At 40.1% G+C, this 21,286-nt stretch overlaps 1 protein-coding gene across 5 annotated transcripts in view; it reads left to right on the top strand.

Annotated features, from left to right (window-relative positions):
* ERBB4 (erb-b2 receptor tyrosine kinase 4) overlaps window positions 1-21,286 on the top strand; it is a 1,155,234-nt gene that overhangs the window by 723,594 nt on the left and 410,354 nt on the right. For all 5 annotated transcript variants that reach the window (XM_067470344.1, XM_060781240.2, XM_067470353.1 and 2 more), the window contains exon 4: window positions 17,248-17,382. In XM_067470344.1, the coding sequence (XP_067326445.1) occupies window positions 17,248-17,382 (135 nt within the window). The remainder of the gene's footprint in view (window positions 1-17,247; window positions 17,383-21,286) is intronic.

The raw sequence follows: 21,286 nt of genomic DNA, 5'->3' as shown, positions 1-21,286 counted from the left end.
AAATAAAGTATGTATCTAAAGTTTGCAACCATATCAAGATTTTTTAAAGAAAAAAATGGAATGGATTGCAAGTTACTTTTGTAACTTATAAGGACATTGTGACTGTGAAAACTGTGAAAGTCTTATTCAGGTCAACTAATAAAGATTAGTGTAGTCCAGCCTGTGGATAAAAACAGTCAAATGCTCGTACCTCCTCTGTGACCACATTTTCTTGATTCCAATCTTTGCACCTAAGATCCAGAGTGTATGACCCACTCCTCCTGTCGTGTCAGGAGTGACTTGAGAAACTGCAAGCCACTTCTGGTGTGAGAGAATTGGCCATCTGCAAGGATGTTGCCCAGGGAATGCCTGGATTATTTGATGTTTTATCATCCTTGTGGGAGGCTTCTCTCATGTCCCCACATGAGGAGCTGGAGCTGAAATAGGGAGCTCATCCGCCTCTCCCCGGATTCGAACCTGCGACCAATCGGTCTTCAGTTCTGCCGGCACAGAGGTTTAACCCACTGTACCACCGGGGGCTTATGACCCACTGAGAACCCTAAAGATTCCTTGTTACCTCTGAATGGCAAAACTTCAGGAGAAGGTCCTTATTTAATCATAAAGTTAAAAGCTTATGAATTGTTGTAGGTTTTTTCGGGCTATATGGCCATGTTCTAGAGGCATTCTCTCCTGACGTTTCGCCTGCATCTATGGCAAGCATCCTCAGAGGTAGTGAGGTCTGTTGGAACTAGGAAAAAGAGTTTGTATATCTGTGAAAAGACCAAGGTGGGACAAAGGACTCTTGTCTGCTGAAGCTGGGTGTGAATGTCTCCACTGACCACCTAAATTAGCATTTGAAGGCCTGACAGTGCCTGGAGCAAACTTTTGTTGAGAGGTGACTAGATGTCCTTGTTTGTTTCCTCTCTGTTGTTGTGCTGTTGTAATTTTAGTTTTTTTTTAATACTGGTAGCCAGATTTTGTCAATTTTCATGGTTTCCTCCTTTCTGTTGAAACTGTCCACATGCTTGTGTATTTGAATGGCTTCTCTGTGTAGTCTGACATGGTGGTTGTGAGAGTGGTCCAGCATTTCTGTGTTCTCAAATAATATGCTGTGTCCAGGTTGGTTCATCAGGTGCTCTGCTATGGCTGACTTCTCTGGTTGAAGTAGTCTGCAGTGCCTTTCATGTTCCTTGATTCGTGTTTGGGCAATGCTGCGTTTGGTGGTCTCTATGTAGACTTGTCCACAGCTGCATGGTACACGGTAGATTCCTGCAGAAGTGAGGGGATCCCTCTTGTCCTTTGCTGAATGTAGCATTTGTTGGATTTTCTTGGTGGGTCTGTAGATAGTTTGTATGTTGTGTTTCCTCATGAGCTTCCCTATGCGGTCAGTGGTTCCCTTGATGTATGGCAAGAACACTTTTTCTCTGGGTGGATCTTCGTCTTTACTCTCGTGGCTTGTTCTTGGTCTTGCAGCTCTTCTGATGTCTGAGGTGGAGTCTCCATTGGCCTGGAGAGCCCAGTTGAGGTGGTTCAGTTCATCTTGAAGGAGGTGGGGTTCGCAGATTCTTTTTGCATGGTCTGCCAAGGCTTTAATGGTGCTTCTTTTTTGACTTGGGTGATGGTTGGAGTTTTTATATAGCTTAACAGCTTATGTGCCCTACCTGTACTGTCCACCATGATGAAGCCCGACACCATACTTTTATCTCACATATAATACTGCAGATCTTTCAGAAAACTGCCACGGGTAGCTTCCATCTCCTTGATAGGGGTGAACAAACCCAACAGAATCCCTTTGCTAGGGTGAATAACTACTTCCCTTCTCTGGCTGTGACTGATCTTGGTTCACCCCCTATATTGCATCATATGCTATCTAAACAATGTAACCCCCCCCCCCCCCATACACACAAAATCATCTCCAGGTTAGTGTGTACCTGCAAAAAAGTTTTGCATTTTAGGAGGCCTATATCATCACCTTCTCAAAGTGCCCAAGAACTGCTTGCATCAGCAAGAACCACACACACACACACTTCTGGTCAACACATGGGTGAAAACAAGCATGTTGCTTCCAAATTCAGTGGTGTCATTCTTACTGAATATCACTTGCAAATCATACCATCTTAATATATCATGTTTGACCAGCTTAATACACCATCTTGACGTCAGATAACCAGACTGTGATTTCTTCTTCCTTCACTCTCAAATCTGCTGAGACACCCAACAGGTTCATGCCATGTAAGTGGAACACATTCATTGCACAGTCTAAATATGGAACAGCTCCACCTTCAGCTGAGGAAAGAATAGCATGGGTGAAATGGAGCTCTGAAATTAGTGGTGAGCTATCTTTCCAGTGCGTTGAAATTGTGCCCCAGGAGGTGAGTTTCCTTTCTCTGTGAATAATCTGATTTTCAGATTTACTTCCAATAGCTGGACTCACCTGCATGGCTAACATTGTAGCCCTTGGCTTCAATGATTCAAGTCGAATCTGCACTTCCCTACTACCATACCAACTACAGCACCCCATAAGATTTATCATTCTGGGCCTGTGTCACAAACTTCTTCATTCTTAAAGTCCCGAAAAGGCTTCTCAGAAGGAAATACTATCCAGAGAGCTCTGTTGAAGGAGTCATAAGCAGAGTGAGCATAGACAATGTAATTTACTGATCACTCGTATAAGAGGAAGACAGGATGACTTTCTTGGCCACCATGACCAAAGAGGAGATTTGAGTCATCAAAGCTGCAATTCTAATATACTGTATATACTTTTATATAAATACATCTCATGTACAAATTGAAGACATGTTTTTGAGTCCAAATTATGGACTTTAATGAATAAATTGATGGCCATTCTAAGGGAGGGGAAAGTACCAGTGCCCGCCACAAAGTTCCTGTCCAGGCACTCTACCTAGGTCTTTGCCAGTCTGCTCAGAGAAGGGCATGATTCCACTTCTCATAGAATCATAGAATCAAAGAGTTGGAAGAGACCTCTGACAGATGGCCATCCAGCCTCTGTTTAAAAGCTTCCAAAGAAGGAGCCTCCACCACACTCCGGGGCAGAGAATTCCACTGCTGAACGGCTCTCACAGTCAGGAAGTTCTTCCTCATGTTCAGATGGAATCACCTTTCCTGTAGTTTGAAGCCATTGTTCTGCGTCCTAGTCTCCAAGGAAGCAGAAAACGAGCTGGCTCCCTCCTCCCTGTGGCTTTCTCTCACATATTTATACATGGCTATCATATCTCCTCTCAGCCTTCTCTTCTTCAGGTTAAACATGCCCAGCTCCTTAAGCCACTCCTCATAGGGCTTGTTCTCCAGACCCTTGATCATTTTAGTGGCCCTCCTCTGGACACATTCCAGCTTGTCAATATCTCTCTTGAATTGTGGTGCCCAGAATTGGACACAATATTCCAGGTGTGGTCTAACCAAAGCAGAATAGAGGGGTAGCATGACTTCCCTAGATCTAGGCACTATGCTCCTATTGATGCAGGCCAAAATCCCATTGGCTTTTTTTGCCGCCACATCACATTGTTGGCTCATGTTTAACTTGTTGTCCACAAGGACTCCAAGATCTTTTTCACACATACTGCTCTCGAGCCAGGCATCGTCCCCCATTCTGTATCTTTGCATTTCATTTTTCCTGCCAAAGTGGAGTATCTTGCATTTGTCCCTGTTGAACTTCATTTTGTTAGTTTTGGCCCATCTCTCTAATCTGTCAAGATCGTTTTGAATCCTGCTCCTGTCCTCTGGAGTATTGGCTATCTCTCCCAATTTGGTGTCGTCTGCATCATTCCCCCTATTGACAAAAAGCCTGGTAGCTCATATCAAGACCTATCCATTTGAACCTGCCCATGTTCCTGGTTCTGCTGTTAGCTTTTCCACCACCTCCTTCAATCAATCATTGCAGCATTCTGATCTTATTTGCTTGTCTGCCTGCCTGCCTTCCCTTTCCCCTTTCCCTTTCCCTTTCTTTCCTTGTCCTCCTTTGAATGCCAGAGGCAAAACCAGTGGCAACACGTTGTTTGAGGTCAGTTCCCTTCCCTAGTGAGCCTGATCTAATTCGTTGATGGTAGAAAGCAGTTGACATTCTTAAAATTTCCCACAACTTGTAGCATATAGGGTGGTTTTGCTCTTATCATCTTCCTGAGGAGCAGCATATTCCCAGTTGAGTGCAGCTGGAGTGGAGAAGCAGACATTAAATAACAAGAACATTTTGTAAAGAAAGGAACTGGCCATAATATGTTCACATATGGTCTAACTGTGGAATCGCTTAGGTAATTGCAAAGTTTTGGTTCAAATCCTCCGGACCTTACTTCCCCTGTGTTTAGCATTATGAATATTTTGGCAAGGACCAGATCAAAGAATCACAACAGTAAACACTGGGGACATGTTTGATGGCAGTGCAGTTCAAACTCACACACCCTCTGCACACCTGTATTTCTGTACTGTTGTCTCAGGGCACATGAAAGTGGAATAGAAAGAAACATGACATGTGGGTGAGAGGGGGTTAGTGCCACACAGGGTTTTCTGTAAATCCCTCTGTGTGCTGTAAACATTCATTTAATGCTTATTTCTAAAGTGACAGGTATTGCTGCTTCTTCCTATTTTGTGGTATGTGTAAAAAAACTGCATTCTTGTTGTAAATCGACTGTATTTATTACTTAAATCACACGATAAAGAAGGCTCGGATTTATATTGAAAGAAAAAGGAATTGGAACTGCTTAGGAATAATGAAACATTTTATTGTACTTGTCACTCTTTATGTGATTTATCTCTAACTCTAGCAATATATTTTGAACAATAGTGTGCAGACAATGATTTTAGGAAAGTAGCAAGTGCAAGAATTTAAAATAACAAGAAGCATTCTTAGTCTGGCACCCTGTGCAAGGTTGCTGTTCTAACCAGGTGTTTCCATGTTAGGTGTCACTTTTTCAATAAATATGGGGGGAGATGCTATTTTGAAGATGATTTTTACTAGGATGTTTATTTTATAGCAGGGCTGGCTGAGAGGCATTGTTGCCCGGCAGATATTGGACTACATTTCCCATTCGTTCTCCCCATTGTGTTGAATAGAAAATGTGTTCAGCAACAATTAGGGGGTCATAAGTTATCCACCTGAATTATATAGAAATGTAGTGATATAAGTAATTGGCATAAGAGGAATTGAGCTTTCCCCAGTTCAATCTGCACACACATAGACATTCAATAGAATCCTGAGTGTGTTTGTTAGTTCTGTTGGAAGACATTCTGATGAATAGAACCTGATCTTTTCTGAAATACTGCAGAAGACCAAGCCAAACTTAACTTAAATTGCATGGATACAATTCATACTCCTCCATTCAAAAAATGGCAGATAGCATCCATGGAATGAAGTATACCTATGCTGTCGCATGCTGGGCTCCTATAAAAGACTATAAACAGGACGTAAATTCTGTGAGTCCAACGGGATGCCAGGGTTACCTCAGAGAGGGGTTTTTGGGATTTTCCTGAAAGATGGGCTTCAAAGTTTTTAAAGATGCAACAAAATCTTTATTACTGAACAAATAACAAATCTTCAATGATTGAATTCAAAGTTTTCTTAACAAATTATTAGCTTTCTCGATCTTGCCCCCAGGGGCAGGCAACTGTTTCTTCACTGATGGGGAAATCCCCGACCTCTCCCTTGCAATCTGTCTTCTCTTCTGTTGGCGTGGGGCCCCTACACCCGGTCCAAAATGCTTTATGGTTGCCGCGAAGGGCCCTTACCAAACAGAGATCTTTGCAGAACTTCCAGGAGGAGGACGATGTTCCCTTCCCAGTGATGGCTGGCTGAAGCGCTGTGGGACTGGACCCCTAGCAAGAGCTGTGAGGCTGTAAGTTCCTCAACAAACTGTAAAGTCCCCAGCAAAAGCTGTGCTGAGACTGTATATCCCTGGCCAAGCTATGGGGCTATTTCTCCCCGGCCAAGCTGTAAATGATGAAGCCTTTCACAGGAGGTCCTGGTTTACATCCTGTAAGAAAGACTTCTCTTTGTGGACTGACCTAAAATGGCTCCTATTCCCTCCAAAACCCCAAAAGGGGGCGGGGCTAGGGAACCTAATGATAATTGACAGGTCATTGACCCAATAACTGCAAAGTAAGGAAAGCCATCTAACTGCAAATGCACAGAACCTTAAAACACACACAACAATCCACAAATGGCAAGGTAAGCTGGAGCTCCTGGTATGGCCGTACCAGAACAATACCCATGTAAGTAGCATCAGAACTGAAATGGGTGGAAATAATCTATTTCTCTCTGCTATGCTCCCTGTAAATGAAAATTCCCCAGTTAAGTTTAATTCCATCCAGAGGGAAGTCAATGGAAATATCCAGCATGTTACCAATAATACCTTTAAAACTTGGAAGTCATCAAGCACATGACAGGGGAAATGATTAGTCAAGAGTTTGGAAAAGTCACTTTTTGGACAACAATTTCCAGAATGGCCTTGCCTAGGATGTTCACATCTAGCATTAACCAGTTAAGTTGGATGACATGTTGCACCTTTTTCCTGCCATAGCCTCTCAAATTCTTGATATGCACCCAGGGGCGGTTCAACCCATTATGCAAAGTAAGCATTTGCAGTAGAGTTGGTTTTGCCCAGGGGCACTCTTGAGGCGCTCTTGGGGGAAAATAGACCTTTACATATGCGAGTTGTAGTACTGGGATGTATAGTTCACCTACAATCAAAGAGCATTCTGAGCTCCACCAATGATGGAATTGAACCAAATATGGCACACAGAACACCCACAACAAACAGAATATATATATATATCAGTGATTGGTTGTGTGTGTGTGGGGGGGGGATGCCAAAATACTGTTTACTTACCGTTGAAAATTACCTAGGGCCGCCTCTGTATACACCACATAGAATAGACAGCAATTTGGAGTGACAATGATATGCCAATCCAGCATTTTAGTTCCTTTTCATCTTCACATTTGGGACTCCAAGGGCAAAATTTGGCCATTGTGTAACTCTTACCATAATTTCCCAATTACTGTTTCCCCTCCTTTATGAGGGATTAGATTCGTGGGTCTTTGTGCCTGTACTGATGATTTTTTGCTTAGCATCTAAGGTGGTCCAACATTAGCATGTGCTGAAGGACCTTGCTGATTCAGGGTCCAATTCTGTTGGAGCTGCTCTTTTTTTCTGAATAATGTATCAAATTAAATAATAGCTATCAGAGATTGATCCACTTTAGGTTGATTGTAGAGAGATGCCAATTGGTTTATCTTAGATCTGAATAATGCAAGTTTAGCAGCACAAGTGGTGTCCTTGGATCAAATTATTTAATAACAAGATAGGCAGTGTTAGGAGTATACATTTTAATCTTATATCTAGGCTTTTAAAGGAAACTGTCTGGCAATTTCAAAAATGAACGAGAAAGAGGAGAAAATACCTGGGTTGACCTGAATCTTTTTGTGTTGCTGGGCTTGCAGCAGTGAAACATTTTTTGGCATATTGACACAATGCTGGCATGTATGCTCTGCATCCAGCCTTTTCTGTAGTACATTGTGAGGGCAACACTTCCCATATAAAATGGATATGGCTGGGTTTCATAATCAATTGCAGTGATGTATATTGTACAGAAAGACGACATGTAACCTGAGAGTAAGCCCCATTAAACTGGTTTATGGTCCATTTTGTAAAACATAAAATAGTACATAAGAACAGCTGTATGGACTTTTAAAAGGACATAATCAGCACAGATTTAACATTGGGAAAATTAGAGCCTAAGATGAATTGAGTATGACAAGTTGTGCTGTTGTTAGAGAGTTAGTTCGGGCCATGATCGGGTGTCCCTGTGATAGTTGAACTGAGCCTCTTGTGTGATGTGGGCTGGCATTTAATAAAATCCTCACAGCAGATTCATATAATCCAGTTCAATGCAGTTCCATTTGCATTATATCAGTCTACACCAGGCATGGACAAACATCAGCCTCCCAAGTGTTTTGGACTTCAACTCCCATAATTCCTATCACCTGGAGGGCTGAAGTTTGGCCATGCCTGGTCTACACTGACCATTATAATGTAGTTCAAACTGCATTATATAGCAGTGTAGATGGGGCCTAGGTATTATCTCTGCTTTCAATGTTCAGACATAAGTGTAATTGCTTATGAGTGAAAAAAATGTACCACCCATAGCCAATAGGGAGCATCAACATGTTTAAGGAAGCATATAAGTTTTTAGAACACATACAGCCATGGGGTGGAACTAAAAAATAGCTGTGTGAGGTTTGATCATGTTCTGGAAATGAGACACCGCAATAGACTGATGAATGGAATGGAGTTGAGTATCCTGGGAAAGGCATGGCTGGAATGCTAAATAAAAGCACTCTGTACTGTTAAGTTATCAATTGTATTTATTTTTTAATGTTTTTTTTAGTTCAGTACATTTGTTATACATTGTTTATTTTACAGCAGATACATATTATTCAATACAAGCTACCATATTTTAACTTTTGGCATCTACTGTTATATTTCTGCTTATACATATTATCTATCCCTCACCACTGTGCTCCCCTCCCCACTCCCAAGCCACAGGTTTACATATCATCTGTCCAAAATTTCAATTCCTCTTGTGAAGGTGCCTTTCCCTCTTTCTTTTTTAATCCTTTTTCAATAAATTTTCTCCATACATCATCAAAATAACTTTGTTTCCATATACCTCTTTTAACTTTTAATATACATGTCAGCTTATATGTATGAAGCAGTTTCCATGCTTCATTGTACCACTCCTCTATTTGTATATTTATTTCTCTTTTCCAATTCCTTGCTATAAGCAGTCTTGCTATTGTTAATAAGTTTGTTATCGCATCTTTATCCTCTTTTCTCAATTGTTTATTATTATATAATGATAATAAAGCTATACTAGGACTTCTTTCCATTTTAATGTTCATTATATCCTCTATTTCTCTAAATACATTCACCCAAAAATTATTTCGATATTTACATTGCCACCACTTATGTATATATGTTCCTAATTCTTGGCATCATCTCCAGCAATTTTTTGAGTAGTTTTTATTTATATTTGCCATTCTTACTGGCGTTAGGTACCATTTCTATATTAACTTATAGTAATTTTCTTTAACTCATATTGATAATTTTTAATGTCTTTGTCTCCATAATTGTTGCCACTCTGTTTCATTTATTTTTATCCCTAAATCTTCTTCCCAGACCTCCTTGAGGATGTTTTTTTTTCTTCCATTTTTTCAATTATTATCTTACATACTTTACTAGTTATTCATTTTATTTGTTTGTGCATTCATATGTTATGGGATAATGTAGGTAGGTGCATAACAGTGGAGTAATAAGGAGTAGAGGCTTCTGTATAGAAACTGACCCTACTACATATGACATCCAGATTTTCCAAAATTGAATTAAAATGAATACATAAGATTCTTCCATGAAGCAGAATGTGCCTTTGTGTGTGTGGCCATGCCGGAGGGGCGGGGGACGATGACAACAACAACAACAAGAAAACATAGAAAGACAGTTAGGAATGTTCTCTCTGACAAAAAGGTTTCCTTTTTTCCAAGGCACTTTTGTTGTGACATGTTTTCCAGAAAGTGATCCCTCAATTTGTGTTGTGGGAATGACTCCCCCTCATGGGAATACTTATCCTGCCTTGAGATTTCTTGAAGGGATTTCCGTAATGAACCTTGTTGTTCTTGTTGTGTCTTTCTTCTCCCTCCCCTCTCCGCAAAACCCTCACTCTTTTCAAAAAACAAAATGTTGGCTTCAAGTCACTAATGTTTGGATACCTTGCCATTTCTTTTGATTTTTCATCTCTTTTTTTTAACCTAATGACCCATATAATAACTACTTTAAATAGTTTAATCCCAGGCTGTCCCAGATATCTATTTGATGCTGAACATGTGCATCTCTAAGCTTTTGAACGCGGTCATTGGACTGAAATGAAGAAGCCTAAACACTTCATTTGGATTATTACACATCCCTTGTCTTCCAAGACAAATGTGACATTTCAATTTCATGTATATTTTAGCTCTTCTTAAATCATCTGCAAAGAAGCAAAATCCTCATTAGGAAAGGGCAGAAGGGCTCAGTTCGGGTTTGTGTCACTTTTGCATGTATTTATTTTGAAGCACATTCAATTTTGTCCCCACACGCATTGTACCCCCTCCTTTAATGAATTGCATATGGAAATCTAGGCCAGGAAAAAAATTGAAAGATAATTCATTACATAATTACAGTTGAAATCTGCCCCTTTCTCAGTTTAAACTGAGTGACTGCAGCTACTATGCACAAATAAAATATGTACCCCAACATCAATTGTACAGGAAAAAAGATGGATATCAAGTGCACTTGTCACTTTCAGATGAATTTATTTATTTATTTAAAACATTTATATTCCACCCTTCTCACCCCGAAGGGGACTCAGGGCGGAGCACAGCATATATATGGCAAACATTCGATGCCGAGACAAGAATTCATTATATGTAAACATTATATTCACATATATATATATGAATAACATTAAAAACATATATCTGAATATTAAAATACACTGTTTAAAATCATCTTGGCCATCTGTGTCAAATCTAACTGGCCTGGTCAGCATTATTTTGAGAGTCAGCATTTTTTTTGAGACTCAGCATTTTTTGAGAGTCAGCATTTTTCTTTTGACTATTTGGACCATGTTTGCATTGGCTGAAAAGGCTCCAGCCCAGAGGCTTCCACTATCACCCTCCTGAATCCAATGTGATGGCAGGTGGGAGTTTACGCAGTCCAGTTGGGCTGAACCTGGCCACTCTAAATGAGTTCAAGTCCCCAGGGCCAGATCAACTACACCCAAGAGTACTGAAGGAACTAGCGGAAGTAGTTTCGGAACCATTGGCAATCATCTTTGAGAGTTCTTGGAGAACGGGAGATGTTCCAGCAGACTGGAGGAGGGCCAATGTAGTCCCAATCTTCAAGAAGGGAAAAAAGGATGACCCAAACAATTACCGTCCAGTCAGCCTCACGTCGATACCAGGCAAGATTCTGGAAAAGCCACCAAGACTGTTAAAAAGGACAGTATTTTATCAAATCATAGAGTTGGAACAAACCATAAGGGAAGTCATTCAACATTTGGAGGCTCTCATGCCTTGTTGCAGAAAGCCAATTCATTTAAGAGGCCTGGAGTATGCATTAGGTTTCTCAGTTACATCTTGCTCGAGGAGATCAGTTGAAGGGTCTTGGAGCCTTTCATAGGGGAAAAAACACCTCACAACACTCTGTATTTTGTCCATGAAAAGAGAGTGCTAGGGATAGTAGTTGCTACAGGTTTTTGAGAAAGACCTTTATCACCTCAGTATCAACAAGCCATAAAAGTACTACCCTAGGTGGCTTGGGGATTACAGTTTCCTCCTGCACAAGCTGCCAACAAAAGCTTATCTATCCATCTTTATTTTGTTTTTATTCAACATATGAGCTGTTTACTGCAGTATGCAAGAAATACATGCATGTTTGCATGTTGCGGAAAGAGGTTTTCACAAATATGCCAGTACGTAAAGCTCAGATTGTGTTCATCGTAACCATGCTGCTTATAAGAAGCACAGTACCAAAACAAGTAGCATAAAGAAGAAAGCCAACCAAAGTGAACAACCCAGAATCAAAACACGAAGTCTAAACAAAAACCTATACGCGTAAGCCAATACTGTAGTCCAAAATTCAATTGCCAAAGTCAAGCTGGAAAATTACAGAATCAGTTCAGGAACAAACAATAGCCAGGGTATCCAAGGTCCAAAATGCTGAGTGTCCATTCTGAATTAATAAAATACCTGTCAGGATCTGGATCTTATGTAAGATCTGGGTTTTAGCTGTATGAGCCTTGTGTGGATTGGGCCCAGGGACTGTGTAAAGTGATCCCCAGGCCCAATCTACACAGCCATCTTGGTTTTTTCCTGTGATATTTTGGAGACAGGGAGAGAATTTTCTGAACAGAAAACAGCATTATCTTCAGAGAGAATAATATTATTTTCTTCCATATAGAAAATACTATTTTGGATGCAAAAAATACCACATGGAAATTTTATGCTGAATAGTTTCAAACTGTGAATGGTTTTTGAGTTCTGCTGTTTCCAAAGACTTTTGTAGAGTGAGAAGAAATTGCTAATATTATTTGTGACAGCTTTCAAGAAGAAAATTGCGCAAATAATTATATCTCTACCCATGTATGATCTAAAGTAGTTAATCAGGATGGCTTTTTTCCCTGGTCTGCTATCCAAGAAAGTGCTCACATTTCCCAAACCAAACTATGGATTATCAACCAGAGGATGCAACATATGACAACATATTAAGGGTTTGTTGTGAATGTGTGCATATTTGAAAGGAGGAGAGTCAGAGCCAAAAACTGGGAGAAAAACGAAAACATGAGGAATAAAGTATTCTGCTCCTAAGTAAGTTGAATAAAATTTCATACCCAGTTGAAGTTATATGTATAATAATTTAAATGAGGGAAAGTTTAAGATCAACATGTGTCCAAACAATATACATTTGTTGTGTTGCCCAGGATATTTTAAATTTGTAAACATTTTCTTGAGGCATGAATGAATGTGTCAATGACTGATCAGTCTGGGTAAAGGTTTCAGTTGGCCTTGTATTCAGAATTTTTTAAAAAATGAGAATGCTTGCTAATCTATAGAACTATTTAATAATTCCACCTTTCTTGCAATGTGAAATTACAAGCAGATGTTGTGTGTTTTATAACAATATTCATGTGAGGCAGACTGATCAAGTACTGTGCTTTTAATCTAAAGCTTTTGTTATATATGCTTATCTCTATAATAGTGGAGATTTAATCCCCTTTTCTATGGAAAAGCCAAGCTCTTTAAGCCAAATGTTTCCTAGAAATGAATGTCAGTACCTCTGTCTGATTAATATGGCCAGATGAGAAAATTATGATAGGACTTATACGGCTTACTAAACACATCATTTTCATTAGCTTTTACTTTTTCCAAAAATTAGAAGTTCTGTTTGCATGTTTCTTTGGGTCCTTTTCCTATGTACTTTCATCATTGCAGGACACTTTCTCATGCTTTCCCGTGCTACTGGACAAATGCCTCTCAGCTTCAAGATTTATCAGGAGGGGTGTAACCATTAGGGCTGTGCAAAATCTTTGGGCCTCATAAGTCAGATCAAATCTGTTAAATTCGTACTTACGATGTGATACCTGACACATGGATGTGACCCATGTCAAAAACTTAAGAATTGAAATTTACCCAATAGTTTTTTATTTGAACTTTGAAAACCTCTGAAGCCTCCCAAAGTCAGTTTCATTTTCAGTGCAAGCAAGCAAAGCAAAGCCAAAAAAGCTGTCATCCCTCTTTAAATTGTGTGTGCATGGGTGATACACTTCCCTCCAGATAACCCAGAAAGACACGTCCACAAGATGAATTGGAATGAAAATTGGCCACAACTTATTTATTGATAACAGGAACAAGGGTTGGCAGCCATGCATGAGTCCTGGATCAAGAATCAGGCAGCCCACACCAGCACAATACTGATCAACTTAATCTCGGCACCCCAGGGGACACAGGCGTTATCCCCCCTTCCACCAAGGGGTGAAAACCAGCCAGATACAGGGCCCATGCCACACGCCATGCCAAACATGAAGTTGTGACAAGTTAAACAACAAGCTAACAAAATAGGCTAACATAACAGACCGGCAAAATTCCCAAAACCAACTAACATGCACGGTGGGTGGGATGGAAAAGCTGGAGCAGGCCAAGTGCCTGTTCATAGGCCTCGGGCAGCCTTAAGTAGGGTGCCTGGGCCAAAGCCAGAGTTTGGCCTCAGCCATGGCAGCAACAGGGCGGGGCCAGCTCGGTCATATGCCAGGAGGCCCCAACAGTGGGAAACTTTCCCGCTACCCAGGGGGCTTCTGGGAAAAAGAAGCCCCCCGGACTAATGGTGGTAAGGACACCCTGCACCGTAACCTGCTCGGCCTGGTAAGTCGGGCCAAGCCATTTAATGGCTTATAGCCATTAGGAGACAGAAGAAGCAGGGAGAAAGCAGAGTTTGTTGGGAAAGAGACTGAGAAAGCACAGAATTCTGGGAAATGTAGTTTGGGAAGGTGAAGAGCCGTGTGACAGAGAATTCAAAAGGTCCTTTCCTAAATTGTATCAGAAAGCCCCAATCAGAAGAGGGGAGAGATTTGTCCCTTTGTAGCAACAGCCAGCCAGAGTGCCATTACATTGTTGAATCTGCAAAGAGGAGGACTAAAATTCAATTTCTGTACTGGGCTGGGAAGTCCCTAAATGGAATCTCTATTGATTAATATGAGAGACATTTAATGAAATAGCTGTTCTGGCTTTTTTAAAAAAATGTTTTTATCAAAACTTTTTTTTTTTTTTTTTAGAAAATCCTAAAATCAGTAGATGTATGAAAATTTCTGAAAGTTGGGGAAAATGATCCCCTGTTATCTTATGCCATTGTACAGAAAATTCAAGGAGATAGCTCTTGGAGTTTTTTTTTAAATGTTGTGTATAAAAATTTTGAAAATTCCCCAAAGATGCATGGATAAGTGAAACATACTGAAACTTGATGGGCTAAAAGTGGTAAATGTGTTCTACCACTGTAGGAAGTTTTACTCCAATAGCTGTAAAACTGGGGGAGAAAGGAGCCTCTGAAATTTCCCCATTTATGCAATTACTATAACAAAAAAAGTAACACAATTTCATTACTCTCATTATAATAATGAACTTTTCATTAATTAAACTTTAGAAACACTTTAGAAATGAAATGCTGATGCCGCTAATTTTTTAATGAGTTTTGCAACATATTTTTCATCTATCATACAACCTTGATAGTCACTGATGGTGGAACAAAATGATGACATTGCACTCCCCGTGAAATATTGTTGTAGTCCCATAATTTCTATCATTGCAGAGTGTGAGACATTGAAAAATGTTCACATCCAGGATTTTATTTTTCTCAAAACAAGTCATGAAATGTGAATAATCATTGCAAAAAAACATTTGGACTCTCACCCAGTGGACATAAACCCTCACTCTTGAGCAAATAAGGCAAGATTTAATTTTTTTAAATAAGATTTTCTTAATCAGTTTAAAACATAACATGGAAAGAGGGGGAATATTCAGGAAGAAGACAGAAAAGTAGGAAATACAATAAAAAAAAAACAAACACCAAAAAAGAAAAAAGAAAAAAACACAACAATACAAAAATACAAAAATCAAAATAAAATAAAATGACTTCCATTCCAATCTCAGGATCTTCTTATCTTTTGTTTCGTTGTTATTTATCTCTTCTTTGTTTCTTTCTACATTCTTATGCACCTAGATAACAGTGCATTGGGGGGGGGGGCATTTCCTTCGGGCCCCTTGGTTTTGTGCTCTCATGTGCTTCACAGCAATAAAGGATGGAAGAATGGACAAGTTCAGGCAAATGTTACATTAATCCTACTATATTCTTGGTGTTTACCTTGTCACTTGTACATTAGTAAGGCTGAAGAAAATAGAACCATTACCCCTCCACTTGTCAGGTTTGATGCTTATGAATTTGCTTGTTTTCAGTTTTAGTTAAAATGTTTTCTTTAGGAATAGCTGGGTCCTCCAGTGCAACTTGATGGTCAATTTCCACTGAAGGTTGTCCATTGAATTACAGTAGAGAAACTCACTGTAGCAGACACGTAGCCAGGATTTTGATTCGGGGGGGGGGGGGCTGAGTTTAATCCAGGGGGGCTGAGTTTGATTGGGGGGGGCTGAGTTTGATTGGGGGGGGCTGAGTTTGATTCAGGGGGGGTGAGTTTGATTCGGGGGGGAGGGGCTCAGGATCTACCTTTTGTATCATTATCCCAATACCCTCATGCATATGGAATATATTGAGCATGGTGATCAGATCATGATATGAATAAACATAACAGTTTAAATAATGTACCAGTAACGCCATCTTGCGGACCACTCTGAGAATTTTGTGGGGCTGAAGCCCCTCAAGCCCCCCACCACCACCACCACCACCACCACCCCCCCCCCCCCCCCCCGGCTACAGGCCTGCACTGTAGAAATCTTTAGGTCCTCCTGCTGAAGTTAAACATAAGATTTATGGGTTCCTACAGAAGGGCTCTTTTAGGTTTTTGAAAATGATTTTCTTCATTTTTTCCCACATTCACTGGGTTCCTGTGTCCGTAACCCCAGTGAATATGGAGTTCTGATTGTACTCATAAAGAAATAATGAAGAGAAGAGTTGAACTAAAGAGAAGATAATACTGTAATGACTCTCACAAAATTGGTTTGGATTAAAAGTCCAATAGTAGTACTGAGATGAACACATCCATTGTATGTTTTAATTAACTCACTGAGTGCAATAGAACTTAATTCATCACAAGCATTCATATCTGAAATTTAGAATTTTTTCCCAGATTTGGTATTTGCATGCGTATAATAAAATGGAACCTAAGCCTAAACAAAATATCCATTTATGTTTAATACTAGCCGTTCCCTGCCACGCGTTGCTGTAGTCCACTCTGGTGGTCATGGGGGTTCTATGTGAGATGTTTGGCCCAATTCATTGGTGGGGTTCAGAATGCTCTCTGACTGTAGGTGAACTACAAATCCCAGCAACTACAACTCCCAAATGTCAAGATTCTATTTTCCCCAAACTCCATCTGTGTTCATATTTGGGTGTATTGAGTGCTTGTGCCAAGTTTGGTCCAGATCCATCATTGTTTGAGTCCACAGTGCTCTCTGGATGTAGGTGAACTACAACTCCAAAACCAAAGGACACTGCCCACCAAACCCTTCCAGTATTTTCTGTTGCTCATGAGAGAACTGTGTGCCAAGTTTGGTTCAATTCCATTGTTGGTGGAGTTCAAAATGCTCTTTGATTGTAGGTGAACTATAAATCCCAGCAACTACAACTCACAAATGACAAAATCAATTTTTTGAGTGAAAGACATACATTGGGTTGTTAGGTTTCTTGTGTCCAAATTTGGTGTCAATTCGCCCAGTGGTTTTTGAGTTCTGTTAATCCCACAAACGAACATTACATTTTTATTTATATAGATACACCTTAAATGCATAGCCTGAAATACAATATTGTGTATGCTAAACCATCCAAATGCAAAGGTGCCACCATCTCAGCTACTCATGTGAACAATTTTGGATTTTGAAGTATTTTGGATTTCAAATTCTAGATAAGGAATCCTCAACCTGCATGGCACTATTCATTCTACTGAAATTTTCTGAAACATTTGCATATTTAACATGTCTTTTCCCCTTCTCTCTTGTCATTGATACAGAAATCTTGAATGGAGGAGTGTATGTTGGTCAGAACAGGTTTCTCTGCCATGCAGACACTATCCAGTGGGAAGATATTGTCCGTAACCCTTTAGCTTCCAACTTCTCTGTTGTTCCAAAAAACAGCAGTGCCGATTGTAAGTATTTGCTTTATGCTCCACTCTGAAACTTTGTTATCAGATAATTTGGATTTTTCTTTCCTTTTCTGAATACTTCTACTACTATAACATTTATGTCAGCAACTGTGCTTCTGAAACATTTATAATTGCAATGTAGCTACTGCTATTCCAATACTATTTGTTTCCAGGTGTGTTTGATTTTATTTACAATATTCATACTTCTTTTCCTGCATGTTATCCAAGGCATCTTTTGAGCCTGACAGAAAATAAAATGTGAAACCCATAACAGATCTCTGTCAATTAAAAAAAATATTCTTTAAGCAATCTGTTGTAAAAAAAAAAAAAGAGCTATATAAAGGAAATAAATGCTTCTGAAAGCAGGGAATTGAATAATACAGGGTATTCTGGAACAGCTGTTCCAGGAGCTCCAGATTTATTTGCTGTGTTTAAATGTTTGTGTGCAATCCCATGCTTGGGATTTTGCAGCAGGGGGTTTCCTGTTATAATTTGCATTTATAGGGTAAGCCACCTGCCAATTATAGTTAGGATCCCTGGTCCTGCCCCCTTTTTTGCTTTTTGGAGGGAAGGGGCCATTTTTCAGTTAGTCACAGCAAGGGAAGCCAAGGCAGAGGATGCGTACAGACGTTCCTCCTGTGCAAAGGCTTCGTCTTTTAAGACTTCCTGGGGGAGAACAGATTAAAGGCCTCTACAGATTCCCAAAGGGTTCCAGGGAACAGCTTCACCGCCCCGAGGACCTCCGGAGGGAATAACAGCTCTTCATTTTCAGCTAAGTGATTTCAAGTCTGGTGGGACGTCTGTTCGGTTCTGAGACGCAGTTCAGCCGGCAGCAGACTCAAACCAGTCAGGGTTAAGTTCACAGCAGCCTGGGAGGAGCTTTAAAGGGGATTTTTTTTCTGTTGAGCAAAGTTTCTTGAAGATAGTGCCTGTTTCCTGTAAACAAGACTGCAAAAGCCAATAGACTATTTAGAAATCTTACAATTCCTGCTTGTTCATTAATAAAGACTGTTGTATTTAAGCTTAAGTCTCCTAAAGCCTGTTTAATAGGGAAAATTCCTCTAAAGGTTCTTTCTCGGGCCCCCGGGCTTCCCGCTGGACGCAAGCCTTGCATCCTCTCTTAGAAGCATTTCATTTCAGCTCCAGCGGTGACAGAACACAGGGCAATCATTTATTGCTTCATTCAAAGACTTGCCCGATTGCAAAGGGAGAGAAGAAGGTTTCACCAGGATGTTCAGCCCAATATTGCCAATTTCCACTATGACAACAACATCTCAGGTGTTGCTTGCTTAGAGTAGGAGGTAACTGCTTTCCAGGAATATAAAATAAAGCAACAGGGATTGTGGAGTCCTCCAGATACTGATAGGTATCTGGAGGACTCCACATCACTCCTACCTAGCTTTGCAAAGAGTGAGGTGTGATGGGAGCTGCAATATAACAACCTTTGGAGACCCAGTCTTGCAGTAGAAATACAGCTATATCAAAACCTTTCATATAGGGTATGCAGAACTCATTGATACTATGTATGTGTTTAACTGTTAGAACATATATTTGTGTTTGTAACAGTAGCTAAAACTAGAGTTATCTGGTTTGAATCCACAGTGAGCGTTGCCAAGGAGACCAGGCAGGCTAGCTCAGGAGAGTGAGTAGTGGGCAGAGCCAAGCAGGAAAAGTTATAGGCGTCTTTGGAAAAGGGCCAGTGTGAGAGAGTGTGGAGGCTTGAAAAGCCTGGGAGAGAGGTGTGTGTGAGCAACTGGAGGTTTTTCAGTCTAGAAAGGCTGAAGAGAGAAACCTGGCCAATTTCTTTAGTCAAGGAAGATTAAAGGAAGCCTGTTAGCATCCCTAGTCAAGGAAGGACTAGAGATCAGAGATTTGATAAAGGAAAGATCAAATTGGAAGGCTAGTTATAGTGGGAAACAGTTTTCACTAAATAGCTTCACCTCAGTAAAAGTTGGCCACGAGCTGTGTTATTTGGAAGAGTGGACTGTATTACAAACCAAGTGATATTCAAAGTTCTATAAGTTATTTAACAGCCTGCAACCATACACTTTGTACACAATAAACTTGTTATCTTTTGTTAAAAACCGTCTCGTCTCATCTAACCTGCGTCTGTAGAGCCAGATCTCATCGGTGATACCTCAAATACCTCACGTTGGTGGCAGTTACCTTAATTTACAACTAATAATTGGCCTCCTCTATAATATATTCTTATACACAATTGAGGCTTTGAGATTAATTCTTCCATAATCATCCACACCTGTACAACTGGTTCGTGTGTAACCTGTACATAGGGCAGGTCCATGAGCTTAGGAGACCTATATTTGATCCCAGTCAAAGAAATCACCAGTGAAATGTAACAACAATGTATTTCCTTGCATTGGCTGACAGAAAATGAAGTGTGACTCATCCCATTCTTAAAGCCAACTTTTACCTGGTATAGCATTGCTAACGCAGCTCCAAATTGGAAACTACACACTGAGAAGGTGTCAAATGGAACAGTAAGATGTTGAACACATTATTATTGCAGAGTTAGGTTAAATTGTGCCCTTTTATTAGGGCACATTCAATTAACATTTTAAATGTATGCTTGGGAAGTAAGGAAAAAGCAGTTTTCACAGACAGGTGGTCTTTGCATAGACCCCCAATCATTGTGACAGGTGTCAGCGAACAATGCCAATAATAGAAGCCATTCTTTCACAAAACAAAGGCAAGAATAAGGACTGTATCTTACATAACCTCTATTGCACAGAGAATGCCTCAAGTGCTCACAAAATAATGTTTTAACTGGCATAAGTGTTTTCTCAGCTGGGAAGAATATCAACTCAATGCCTAGCATAAAACCCAGGTGCCCCCTCAAGTTGTTAACAGCTTTGAAGATACAAACATATTTGCATTTCCTGCAATTAAAGATTATGAATGGAAGGTATAATTTGCTTGAGAAAAAAAATGCCAATTGTAAGTTAGGGGTGAAGGTAAGGGTGGGAAAATGTAGCAACAACAATATTTTTTATTTTTTACAAGAATTCTACTTTTTGTCAAGTGCTAGAGAATGAAAGAGAAAAATAGGAGGCACAGTAGACTTGGAGTGTTCTGGTATTTCAGACATGGAATTTAGTAGTCCCATGAAAGCATTTTATGTGAGAAAACAACAGAAAAGGAGGAAAATAGTTCTGTTTTCTGAAGTACCACTTGATGTAAAGGGCTGCCAAAAGAAGGATTTCAGCTTCTGAAAAATAGCCTATGGTGTTAAGCATTTGGCTGGAAGAAAACTGCATTTTTCAGTGCTTTCTCGAAGACCAATCTGGTCTAGGTCAGAGATGAAATCCATGGAGCCATGATGGCCATTTGTTTAGCCTCTCGGGTTTTTGCCTTTCTAGCTGCTGAAATAACCACCACTGCATACTTAGCCTGAGCAAAAACACCCAAATTGGATTCATTCCAGTGACTTCTGCACTTATCCATCTTTTCCGAAATATATCTAAGACAACATCCAACAAAGACTTTCTTTCCCTTCACTGCATTTGAAACTTGTGATCTGTTGTGTGAGAACAGGACTCAAAGGGGACAATTTTATCATCCTCTTGCACCACACTATAGATAATTTATTTATTATTTATTTTATTTACAGTATTTATATTCCGCCCTTCTTACCCCGCCGGGGACTCAGGGCGAATTACAGTGTACACATATATGGCAAACATGCAATGCCAATTTTGACATACAATGTATACAGACATAAACAGAGGCTATTTAACTTTTTCTGGCCACCAGGGGAGCTGTCGCTTTCATCATCCATCTGTGACACTGATGAAGTACTTCCGCATTCCCCGCATGCTTTTTGCTGGAGTGCTTTTGCTGGAGTCTTTTTTATGGCCTCATAAATTAGTTAATTTAGCCTCCCCACACT

Source organism: Anolis sagrei, chromosome 1, assembly GCF_037176765.1.
Source record: "Anolis sagrei isolate rAnoSag1 chromosome 1, rAnoSag1.mat, whole genome shotgun sequence".
Taxonomy (NCBI): Eukaryota; Metazoa; Chordata; class Lepidosauria; order Squamata; family Dactyloidae; genus Anolis; species Anolis sagrei.
Note: the sequence above shows the minus strand (reverse complement) of the source record. Positions and strands in the feature narration are given on the sequence as shown.